This window comes from Hevea brasiliensis, chromosome 8, assembly GCF_030052815.1.
Source record: "Hevea brasiliensis isolate MT/VB/25A 57/8 chromosome 8, ASM3005281v1, whole genome shotgun sequence".
Lineage (NCBI taxonomy): Eukaryota > Viridiplantae > Streptophyta > Magnoliopsida > Malpighiales > Euphorbiaceae > Hevea > Hevea brasiliensis.
Window position 1 is genome coordinate 57,147,780 of NC_079500.1, and position 13,238 is coordinate 57,161,017.

Consider the following 13,238-nt stretch of genomic DNA (forward strand, 5'->3'; position numbering starts at 1 on the left):
TCTTTGCTTGATACAGGTACAGCACCAACTCCTGGAGACTCTTGCCGTCCTTCATCTTCACCTATTTCGATCTCGCGTTCAACAGACGATGCTACTCCTCCCATTGCCATCTGAAAAGGTATTCGCTCGTCTTGAAATCCTCATCCTATTTATAATTTTGTGAGTTATCATCGTTTGTCTCCTTCCTACTATGCTTTTGTCACCACTTTATCTAATATATCTGTACCTAAGACTGTTAGAGAAGTTTTGGAACATATAAGATGGTGTAATGCAATGGTTGAAGAGATGACTACTCTCCATAACAATGGCACTTGGGATTTGGTGCCACTACCGAAGGGCAAATCTACTGTTGGTTATCGATGGATTTATATAGTCAAAGTGGGGCCTGATGGCCAGATTGACAGACTTAAAGCTCACCTTATTGCAAAGGGCTATACTTAGATCTTTGGCCTCGATTATAGTGATACCTTCTCTCCTGTGGCTAAGATGGCCTTGGTTTGCCTTCTTATTTCCTTAACTGCTATCCATCATTGGCCACTTCATCAACTGGATATAAAAAATGCCTTTTTACATGGCAAGCTATCTGAGGAAGTTTATATGGAGCAACCACCAAGGTTTGTTGCTCAGGGGGAGTCTGGTTTGGTGTCTCACCTACGACATTCTTTTTATGGCTTGAAACAATCTCTGAGAGCATGGTTTGGACGATTCAATACTGTAGTCCGACAATTTGGAATGTCTCAGAGTGAAGCTGACCATTCAGTATTTTTCCACCATAATGGCTATGATAAGTGCATTTATCTCATTGTTTATGTTGATGACATTGTTATTACAGGAAATGATCATGTTGGGATCTCAAAACTCAAACAACACTTATCCAGTCATTTTCATACTAAGGATCTTAGGAAGCTAAAGTATTTCTTAGAGATTGAAGTGGCACAATCCAATACAGGTATCGCCATCTCTCAAAGGAAATATGCTTTGGATATTCAATCTAGTTCTTAGGGCTCTCTGAAGACTACCCCAGAATCTAGAAGTGAACCTAGGATCTCTGTCTGATACAATCGATACTGGCACTCCATGCAGTTTTACAATCTCATTTATGTACAATCTGGCCAATCTCTCCAACTATAATCCATCCGGACTGGCAAAAAGTGAGCATACTTGGTTAGTCTATCAACTATGACCCATACTGCATCATGACTATTCTATGTCCTCGAAAGTCTCATCATGAAATCCATAGTTATCGGTTCCCTTACAATGTTTCATAGGGTGCCATTTGTATGCTAGCTTGACTTATTATTGTATACAAATTCTGTTAGTGGGAGGTATCTGTCCTATCTCCCATCGGACTCAAGGACATAAGTTCTCAGTATATTCTCGAGGGCTTATTACATTTTACAGGTTATTATTATCATTTCATTTTATTATTTACAGAAACTCAATGAGTTTCAGAATTTACCTGAATTACTTGTTTCGACTGTCCATCCATCTGAGGATGATAAGTCATACTGATATCGCTAAACTTATAGTAATTACTGTGGTATAGGTAGTTCACATTATTGTAACCGAGTTACTGACTCCAGCTACCTTACAAGTGTAGTCTTTCGACAAGCTAGTTCTGAAGTTTTAAATTTCTAACTAAAATTTTCACATTTATTTCCAATAATAGCACTCTGTTCGGGTGTAACTGTATCAATTTATAGATTACTTACAAATATTATTATTTTATTGTACCACGAGGAAGCACATAGCTCTACATAATAATCCTGTGTCGATACTGTAATCTGCAGCTTACAATACAAACATCAAGAACATTACATAGTCACTACGTTATAACCTTATGGGCTGGGTTTTCTAACATCTTATCTTTCTCGAATCCACTAATATCCTAAACCGATTCTGATTATAATATCCCTTGATAATTACTAACAGTAACATCTTTGCCCTCATCTAGAGCAATTCTATTACTGTAACTTACTTTTAGGTCCTCTTGCCTTACATTAAGTAGGCTCGCTAATTAGCTTTATAATTTATGATGTGTTAGAAAATACTTTTAGCTAACAATTCTTCCAAAATTAATGTCAATCATACTTGTTATTATAGTTTTTATCCTAAAGGACTAGTCGCTAATACATCAAAATTCATTCCCATGTACAGGAATAGCAACAGAACATATAGTTCTAACACTAGCACACAACTAAGTAGTGCTGGGATCAAATAATAACTAATTGTTTCCTTCAAAAATTAAGAACTTACCAGCAGCTATATTCGAAGTTTCTGTTTTTTCTCCTTAGTGCATATGGACGCTCTGATTGGTGCGCTACTATATTCGGGTTGATTTACTGTGTTATGGTGGTGAGGAGTACCAACTCTATTTCTATCATGACTCTAACTGACTGTCTGTGAACTCCGAAGAGCAGATCGAGGTGCTCTAGTACAATCTCTAACAAAGTGTCCAAGCTTTCCACAATTGTAGCAGGCTCCAGAGGCCTTACGACAAATACCTCCATGTAGCTTACCACAAATATGGCAGAAACGGGCAGAATAGGAACTTCTGACTGTTCGACGACTAGATCTTGGTATTCTCTGCCCTGATGATTCGCCTCTGTCATATAACTGAGCTCGGGGTTCCTCAAATTCTTTTCTCTTCCCCAAATTACTGTTCGAGCTCTGACCCATAGGTTTCTCCCTCTTCTCTATTTCACACTGCCCTTATGGGGCTTGGGTTTGTGCTTGAGCTTGAGCTGATAGAGTATCAGCCATTTGTTAAAAGAAAGTGGCTATTTGTTGGGCCATTTGTGCATTAATTTGTACCAGTAAAACTGGTACAGTCGAGCCTTCAACACTTTGTGGGGCTGGGGCCTTAACTTATACTTCTTCCATCACAGACTATTCTATTGTCTCATTCTTCTCTTCCATATCTTTTCACAGGATTTTCTATTCCTGTACAACAAACACAAGGAGATTCTCTCCATTAGTTCATATTTATGATGTAAATGTACTCTATGTATCAAACATTTAAGCAGTTGTAGTTACCGATAAAAAGATTTCAAATTCACAGTTCGAAATTTACTTTAAAACCATTACTCTGATACCATAAAACATGTCACACCCTACTCCCCCATAAGATGTAACATGATCCCGTAGTACACCTACTGAATTACCGTACTTTGCCTACCGATAACCCATTAGATATACTACAAGGGATTTTAAAACAATTTTCGTTGTAACACCCCTATTTGTATAGCCTGGTATATTTCACTGCTCCGGTGACCGGAGTTGGTCCGGACAATTAAGGGGATTAGAACCACACTTAAGACAACTAAATAAGCCATAAACATAAATAATTAGTAATTGTCAATTAGTTAAGTATAAATAAGAAAAACAAAACATAAGAAGTTAAACGAGCCGAGAGTCACAGCAAAGGGTGACCTTCTCGGGAATGACTGCGAAGTCGATTTAAACTCAAATTTCGAACCATAAAATGTGACGCCGCGATCCTTAGGACTATTATGAACACAGTGGAAAAGAGAAAATCACGGAAAAAGGTTGTTAAACTAGTCAAATAATTAGGTCAGGGAGCCGGAAGAAATATTGAATTATTTACAAATCAGGTTGAACCGGCGATGGGCAATTTGGTCAATTGACCCTGAGAGCTGATTCCTGATCTAACTATCAAATAAAATCGGAGAAAAGAAAATTTCAGAATCGGGAATTAAATTAAAGAACTAATAGAAAAATAAATAAAAAAAAGAGAAAATGAAAAAGTGAAGGAAGATGACATCATGCATGACATCATGCATGATGCCATAAAGATTATAATTAATAAATTTAATTAAAGTGATTTATGATCTTCCTAAGACATAAAAAAAAAAAATAAAATAAAATAAAAGAAAAAAAAAAACAAAAACACTTATCTTCTTCAAGTGGCCGTCCACCACACTCTCTCTCCCTCTCCATTTCTAAACTCCATTAAAGCTTGAGTTCAAGCTTTTAAATCCCTACTAAACCCCAATTTCTTCCATAATTATTCCATAAAAACTTGTTTTAGTCACTTGAAAAGAAGAGTGATCACCAAAGAAAGAAGAAAATAAGAAGGAAATTAGAGAATTCAAATCCAAGTGGAGGTAAGCACCCTAATTTGAAAATTTGAGATTTATTAGTTGTGTTTGTAGCTTAAAGTAACTTAGAAACTAATGAAATGAAATAAAAACATTTGTGGAGGACCAAATTGAAATTTCGGCCAGTATGGTGGGGAGAGTGATTTGCATGGTTTGATTGATTTGGATGGAGATATGAACATTTAGGAGTTAAGTGATTATAGTTAAAGGCTTTGAATTAGTTAAATGCAAAGAAATTGTGAACTAGGGTTTGGAGACTTAGGGTTTAGAGACAAAAATGTGAAAAATTGGTGAATGATGTCTTTGACCTAGTTATAAGTGAGAAATGGTCATTTGTGACCAAATGAAGTGTGTTAGAAGTGTTTGAACCAAAAGCAATTTCGGATTCAATGTGGTCATGTTGCTGGCAGTAGGACCAAGGTCCCTTTGAGGGACCAAAACTGAAAATTTACAAGTCCAATTGGTATGAGACCAATTAGGAATGAAAAAAGACACTAAATGACACAATTTTCATTTAGGAAGCATGCCCAAAAAGTGACCAAAGCCTAGTGAACAAATTGACCAAATCCGGAAAATCTCAGTCTGCCCTGTACAAACTGACCATAACTTGAGCTAGGCAGGTCTAAATGACCTGAAATTTTACCAGTAGACAGATGAGATATAGACCTAAAACTTTCATGAAGAACACAAATCCAAATTATGCCAATAACCAAGTCATTTGGCCACCAAAAATTGCCCAGAAATTTGAGTTGAGTCCAATCCGGCAGCCATGGTTCAAATGTCTATAACTTGAGCTAAAAAACTCCAATTGGAGTGATTCAAAAAGGATAATAAACTTAAGACAATAGGGAACATTTTCAATGAAGGAAGTTTTGCCAAATTCTAATAGAAAAATGACCAATGGAACAGTGCAACCTAAGACATCAAAACTGAAAATTGGCAATTTTGCCTAAAAGACTTAGAATTTGAGTAAATGACCAAAACCAACAAGTTTGGTAACCAAAATGTGGTATGTGGGTGAAGTTGGAGTTCCCATACCTATTAAGCCTTAGAAAGTCAACAAATTGACTTGAATAGTACCATGAATAGTAATCACAACATGAAAATTTGCAAGAATGTAAGTTTAAGCATATTAGGATTAATTATTGGAATTATTGTGAGGCAAGGATACTGAGACACTATAAATTTTGTGTTTCAACTGAAAAAGGCTTGGAAAGTCTAAGAGACTGAGTCAAGGCTTAGAGGCGACTCACGTCAGGTTTGTGCACAATAAACCTTATTTGAGATTTTGTCATTGAAAAATTGATTTAGTATGATTTATGAAAATTTGGTGTTACTCATGAATTGTGTTGCCACTTTGTGAATGAAACTATGACTTTGGAATTTTATTGGATTTCTCATGAATTATTTGAATAAAATGTTTGAAATAGATTTTTTATTCACACTTAGCATAACAGTGCCTTATTATTCCTCCTCCATTTATGGGGTGAGATCGATTATTTTTCCTCCCTCTCTGGTTTACCAGTTGAGGTTATAGATTGGATGAGTACTCATTAGCTAGCTAGCCTCCTTCCTCATTGATTTCGATTAATGGGGTTGTAGATTGCTTTGTCATGGTGTACAACACAGCATTGATCGGAAATTTTGTGTCATGACTTAAGTTGTGTATGAATTGGCAACACTTGTTTACTAAATTATTTGACCAAATTGTGTTATTATGAGTTTTGATAATTTGTGAAATGTGATTGAGAAATATTTAAATTGTATTTTGTCAATGAATGATTTATGTATTGTATTTTAAATTTTTACTGTGCACCACTGAGTATTTTTATACTCAGCGATAGCTTATTTTGCTATCGCAGATAAGAGCAAAGAGAAAGTAGCAGAGTGAGCTGCTACTGATATTGAGGACTACATTGGTCTTTTTGTACGGGTATTGTTTTATACCCATGTAGTTATTTTGATGTAAATATTGTAATGTTTTATTTATCAATGTAAAGTTGAGCAGTTGTATAATAAATTGTAATAATATTATTTTTTAATTTTCTTTTTGTAAATTAAGATTTGTATTTGTGAATTTCATATTATATGCACTGTGAATGAAGTTATGAAATATTTTGAGATTGATGAATTTTTGGTTGAATTGTGGAATGAATTGAATTGTGTTGACTTGAGATTATTTGAAGGTTGGGAATTGTGGAAAATTTATTGGAAGTGTTTTTCTCAAGTATTTAAAGAACTGTTTTCTCAAAATACAGACGGCACTTTGCCGAAATTTTTATAAAATTTGCGGAAAAATAAAAATGGACAAAAATTTTTACTAGTTTTTAAGCTTTGAATAAATGATTTTAATTCCTACCAAAATGCTCACCACTTCCAAAATGTAAGAAAATGGTTTTAAAATCTCTTGTAGTGTACTTAATGAATTATCGATCGGTGAAGTTCGGTAGTTCATTAGGTATTCTACGGAATCATGTCATGCCTTACAGAGGGGTAAGGTGTGACATGTTTTAGTGGTATCAGAGCATGGTTTTGCATTAAATGGTGACTATATATGTGAATATTTCTTTGATAAGTACAACTGCTCAAGTGTCTTTAATTGATACATATAACATATTTACATCATAAATATGCACTAACGGAGGTCAACCTCCTTGTGTTTGATCTCAGGAAGTAGAAATTTTGAGAAAATAGAATGGAAGAAGGAGATCATTCCGTGAAACAATCTGTTGAGGCTGAGGTTCAAGGGGAAGCCCCAGCACTCCAGAACGTGAGTGGGTTAGCTACTCCAGCTCCTACTCCAGCACCGTAGTTTCCTACTCAGTTTGCACAGCAGATGGCTGTGTTTTTCCAACAAATGGCAGGAAATGTGCCACCCCAAGCTCAGATGCAAGCACCTGTAGCACACCCACAGCCCTCAGCTCGGCAATATGAAAAATTGATGAAATTTGGGGCCACCGAGTTTAAAGGCACTGTGGATCCACTGGAGGCAGAACAGTGGTTAGAGCGAATGGAATGGGTTTTCAGGAAGCTACAGTGTACAGAAGAGCTGAAATTTGAGTATTCTGTTTCTTTGTTGCAAGGGGATGCATATGAATGGTGGAAGACCATCCCCCACAGCCTGGTAGAACCTCCAGTCCTTACTTGGTTAGACTTTTTGAGGGAGTTTCGATAGAAGTGGGTCCCCGATGCATATGTTGATATGAAGTTACAAGAATTCTTGAGTTTTAAACAAGGGGACAGAACCATAGCAGAATATGAGAGGGACTTCTCTCGACTGAGCCACTACGCTGGAAGCTTAGTCTCCACCCCCAGAGATAGATGTAAGAGGTTTGAGGCCGGGTTAAGGCCGAATCTGAGAATGCAAGTTGTGGGTTTTCGACATCAGAATTTCTCTGAGTTGATCTCATAGGCCCTGGACTTGGAAAGGATAGAATTAGAAAGGGCAGTGAAGAAGGGTACACAAGAGAAAGAGAAGACTAAAAAGACTACTGGACAAGCACCTGAGAGTGGTTCTGGGAAGAGGAAACAATTTGGGGGATCCAGCTCCCGTTGTGACACCCCTTACCCGACTATAGTGTAGCCGAGCAAGTTATGCCACTCAGTGTGTCGAGCACTCTATTTTTATCTTACTTAATTTTTTATCATAATTTTGAATATAACTTGTGAAATATAATTCATTTTAAGCCATTTATCGAAATTATTATTTCTTTGAGGTTCCGGAAATTTTAAAGAAAATCCAGCAGAATACCGGCTAAAAATGGAGAAAATAGTTCTTCGGAACCTGTGAAAAACACTTCCTATATTCATTTTCCATCATCTCAACTCCATTTATCAAATTCTCAACAATGTTCAATCTCAGTTCTCATTCATCCATCTCATATGATACCATGCATAATTCATATATAAACATTCACTTTTCCATTTACAACCACACTTTTCATTATTTACATGAATATCAAAATACGTTACATAAGTTTCAAATACATATGAGAAAATAAAATCAATTACAAAATACCAAAATGACATCTAGCGTCCTACCAATGCACTGCAGACAGTGAGGTGACACAGACACTATGCAGAACTGTGAACTGCCTTACCGAATCTGTGGTCTACTGGGCCCTCTGTCCAATCTTCAGTACCTACGCGTTGCAAAAGCGACGCGCTAAGCATAAAGCTTAGTGGTGCAAATAATAAAATAGAAAGAAATAATATGCAAATAAAAATCATAATTTCTTAGCCATTGTGTTCATAAGAACTGAATAATTACCAACTTAATGTTTAGTCGAGGGCTAATTACGTTTTATGATATTAACTTCTTCATGCATTTTGTTTATTTATTTTCTTCCTGATCTTGAGTTTCTTTGTATTCTATCGTAATCATTCCTGATATTTAGTTTTCGTATTTTCTTCAATAATCAGTTCAATTACAGTTATACTTTTCCATGCCCAAGTAACCTATACTGAACGACTGGACTGGATAACGGGTCGTTGGCACTGGACACCGCGGTGCCTCGGGCCGTCATACCATGGGACGCAGAACGTCAACCACGTATGCAGTCAGTATGGCTAAAAAGCCATGATATCACATAATTGGCATAAAAGCCATGAATACGGGCATAAAAGCCATGAATACGGGCATAAAGCCATGAATACAGGCATAAAGCCTTTCCTTTCGCAGTACTGCTAAAACAATACCCTATTGGCATGCCAAACTATCCAAACCAATCACATTAGGCCTACTAGGGCATTTTGCATATTTAAGTTTCACAATTTTTGGATTTCAAGTTTTCATGTCACTATTCATTTCATTAGTCAATTAAAATGTTGACTTTTGCATAAACAATAGGTACATTGGTTTTAATACTCCCAACATACCACATTTTGTATTCAAAACTTGTTAGTTTTGGTCACTTTCTCAAAGTTTAGGTCATTTTGGCAAAATTGTCAATTTTTTGGTTTTGGTGTCACTATTCACCTCATTGGTCAACAAAAATGTTGACTTTTAGAATAAAAATGTGTACATTGACTTTGGCACTCCCAACATACCACATTTGGTGTTTAAAACTTGTTGGCATTAAGTGTTAATACCATTTCCAAGCATTAAACCAAAGGAGCAGATTTTTCAGTTTTGGTGAGTCAACTTCACTGTTCCATTGGACACTGTTACTGTTGGAATTTGAAGAAATGTAAAACATGAAAGTTGTTCCTTATTTTGTCTAGTTGAATTTCATTTTTTGAATCACTCCATTTGGAGTTTTGTAGCTCTAGATATGGTCCAAAGACCCAAGCTGGCCGGATTGCCAAATCTGCAGATTTACCATATCTACAGTGCATGAACAGTAACTAGAGTCACTTGGTTGGATGGGTTCTGGCCATAATTTGGGGTAGGTTCCTTCATGAAAGTTGTTTGTCTATGTCTTAGCTTATTGCTGTAAAAATTTCAGGTCAATTGACCAAATCTACAGTGAGTTATGGCTTACTGTTCATTTGGTCAATTCTGCAGAGGCAGTTTCAGGGTTCCGGATTGGGGCCAAGTTTTGGTCCTCTTGCTTTGGTCTTTTGGGTATGGTTTCTTCAGCAAAAATGTGCCATTATAAGCCTAGTTTCATGTCCAATTGGCCAAACACCAATTGGACCTACACAGCCAAAGTTATGGCTGTGTAAATGGACTGAATTTTCAGTCACCATTCTGCACCCTCTAGGCAGCACACACCTTCCCTTTGCCATGCTTTATTCCAGTCCCAATTAAGGTCAAATTCCTTCAAATGGTCACTAATTGACCATTAGGATGTACTTTAACAATTTCATAAGCCAAGCTAATTTTTACTCCCCAAAACCCTAGTTTTCATATTCATTTCATGCAACCTATACTTTATCAACCCATCCATCACATATATACATATCTCATACCATCTCTAGGCAAGTTTAATATCAATTAAACTCATCATACCCTTATACATCAAAGCTGCCGAAATTCATGCACACTCCCACAGATATGTTTTGTTCAATTTTTTCATCAATTTCTCATTCAATTTAACTTCCTAACAAAATTTAAGAAAGGAAGATAAGTATATGCACTAACCTTTTTGAAACCAACCTTGAGCTTGTTATTCTTCAAGATTTCTCCTAGAACCATAATAATCATAATCAATTATAACTTCACTTTCCTAAATTAAATATCCAATAAAAATTCAATAGCATTTCCCCTTAAATTGGACTAAACTCCCATCATAAATCTTAAATCCACAACCCATTAATACCCAATCTGGTAGCTTGTGCATTCAAATTTATATATAATGATCTAACCGTTAGATAAATCCCAAATTTATACCATATATTCAAGACATCCCTATACAATATCAGTAAAAATTTCAGCATCAAATCATCTCTATATCATGAGATATCAAAACATTCATTCAACCCTTCACAATCTGAATTTTTGCAGAAATCAGTCTTACTCAGATAGCTCATGCAAAACAATTTATATCTCATAAACCACAAGTCTAAAATTCACCAAATTTTAACACAGAAGCCTCAACATCCCAAATATCATTTGTACCAAATTTCATAATTTTATAAGCATCCTAACTATTTATTTTTCTCAAATTTCAGTAGCCAAAATTCAGAATTCAACCTACAGACAGCCTGTGTTCAACAATATGTTTCTCCAAATCCAACCGTTGAACAATCACCAAATTTTTACCATAACTTCCACACATACATAGCTTAAACATATCCAAAAATTAGCCTTATATGTTGAGCCAAACTCACCTGGACGGAAAAGAAATATGCTGCCCTGCTGAACCCCTATTTCTGCTACTTCTCCTTCTCCTTCTTCCTTTCTTTCTTTCTTTTCCTTTTCTCTCTCTTTCTCTCTTATTCCAGCCCGTATGAAGAAGGAAGCTGCTGGTTCGTTTGTTTTTTTATCTCATTTTAAGTTCATTTTATCTCTTTTTATTAGTTTTGTCAAGTGGTGATTGGGTGGGAGTAAGTGAGTGACATCATGTGATGTCATTATTTGCTTAATTTTTGATTTTTCTTTTCTTTTCTTTTCTACCACATTTCAATTTAATTTTTAGAAATATTTATTCATATTTAAGATCATAATAATTATTTACTTAACTGGACAAGTCGGCCAAAAATCACCTCTGAAGGCGAAATGACCAAAATGCCCTCCGTTTGGCTTAACGGGTCAAAATTGTCTGTACCGATTGAAAAATTTTTCTAGGTATTTTCTTGGCATTCTAATGCCATGGGAACCTCAATAACCCTTCTCTGGAGTCCCAAAAATTATTTTATAATTTTTCCCCCGGGTCTAGGGCTCCTCGTTGCGAGAACCGCAACTTCCCTCCGGTTACCCATCGCTTGGGCACCGGCTCGTTTTACTTGGTTGTATTTTATTTCTAAAATTTTTACTAAGTGTTTCTTATTAATATTTGAGTTAATTATGGTCCCTCACTTAAATTAAATTATTTTTCCGGACGTTCTAGCTGTCCGGACCGACACCGGTCACCGGAACAGTAGACTGTGCGGAATTGCTACCGGGAGGATGTTACAACTCTTCCCCTCTAATTTAAATTTCGTCCTCGAAATTTACTGGATGTTTTTTTTTTTTTGGTTCTAAGATAATTCTTTTACCTTTCTATTACTCCATCTGTCTACTTCTTTTGTATACATGGTACCATTTAGTCTTTTCGAATCTATCATTATACACTTAGGCATATCATAAAAGAAATATTTTACCTCAAATTCACATCTGGGGCTTCTTGCTCCTCTCCGGCTTGGGTGACATTTGGAAGTGGTGTTACTGTTGTACTTGGTCCTTCCACGGCCTCTGTCTGGGTCCGTGGTATATTCCTCTTAGGACAATCTTTCAGACGATGGTCTATGGCCCCACATCTATAACAGGCTCCAGTCAATCCCCTACATTCACCTTTATGCCACTTGTTACAATGGCCACATTTTCTTGCTAATCCTGGCGCACTCACTACTAGTATTTCTGGTTGATCTCTTCTGGGTATAGGCCTAGGTCTAGATCTCCTACTTTGATCAGATGTCTGACTTGACTGTTCTCTCGGCCTCTTATTACTAGATTGTCCAAATTTCCTCTTTTGCTGATCACCACTCCTCTTCTGTTCCTCTTCGTGAACACAGCTAATATATTTCTTTCTGAACTCTATCAGAAAGAATTTCCAAGTTATGTCTGTTGGTGGCACTACCTTGGTTACGACATCCCACCATCGATATGCAGCTTCTTGTAACAACGAAACTGCACACTCCAAACTCTGTTCTGGTGTGCAATGGAGCTGCTGCAGGACTCTTTCAGTCCTTTCTAACCAATACTTAGCCGCTGCAGAATCGTCTTCCTTTCGACCATTGAAATCTACAGCTCCATACTTCCTAATTTTTCCTAGAGGTGATTTCTGCTGAGACAATGGTGGAACAACCCCAGTCATCTGTCGAAAGAATCCAGTCATCTGCTCAAACAAGGCCTGTTGGGGTTGTACAGGCACCTCTTGCACTGGTGGAACAGGATCTCCCTGATTTCCAACATCACTCCCAGTCGGGATATGACTTACTACTTCTTCTTCCACTGCCCTCTGCGATGAAGGGTCCATATCCTATTTAACAAAGACAAACAGATCTGCGTTAGTGTCACCTCGACTCTTACAAATGCAATGCATGGTATGGACTCAATCTAGGCCCAGAAACGCCTAAACCGTGCTCTGATACCACTAAATGTGACACCCCTTACCCGACTACAGTGTAGCCGAGCAAGTTATGCCACTCAGTGTGCCGAGCACTCTATTTTTATCTTAATTAATTTTTTATCATAATTTTGAATATAACTTGTGAAATATAATTCATTTTAAGCCATTTATCGAAATTATTATTTCTTTGAGGTTCCGAAAATTTTAAAGAAAATCCGGCAGAATACCGGCTAAAAATGGAGAAAATAGTTCTTCGGAACCTGTGAAAAACACTTCCTATATTCATTTTCCATCATCTCAACTCCATTTATCAAATTCTCAACAATGTTCAATCTCAGTTCTCATTCATCCATCTCATATGATACCATGCATAATTCATATATAAACATTCACTTTTCCATTT

General features: G+C 36.6%; 1 protein-coding gene across 1 annotated transcript; it reads right to left on the reverse strand.

Annotated features, from left to right (window-relative positions):
- Positions 1 to 8,164: 8,164 nt before the first annotated feature.
- On the reverse strand, positions 8,165 to 12,719 carry LOC131182523 (uncharacterized). Its single transcript, XM_058152065.1, has 2 exons — positions 11,868 to 12,719; positions 8,165 to 8,263 (listed from the first exon to the last, which is right to left on the reverse strand). The coding sequence occupies exons 1-2, from the start codon at positions 12,599 to 12,601 to the stop codon at positions 8,257 to 8,259; spliced, it is 741 nt and encodes a 246-aa protein (XP_058008048.1). The 5' UTR covers positions 12,602 to 12,719; the 3' UTR covers positions 8,165 to 8,256.
- Positions 12,720 to 13,238: the final 519 nt, after the last annotated feature.

What these genes read in the sequence shown, in the direction of transcription:
- LOC131182523 (XM_058152065.1), bottom strand. Translation starts at nt 12,601, where the DNA reads ATGACTGGATTCTTTCGACAGATGACTGGGGTTGTTCCACCATTGTCT.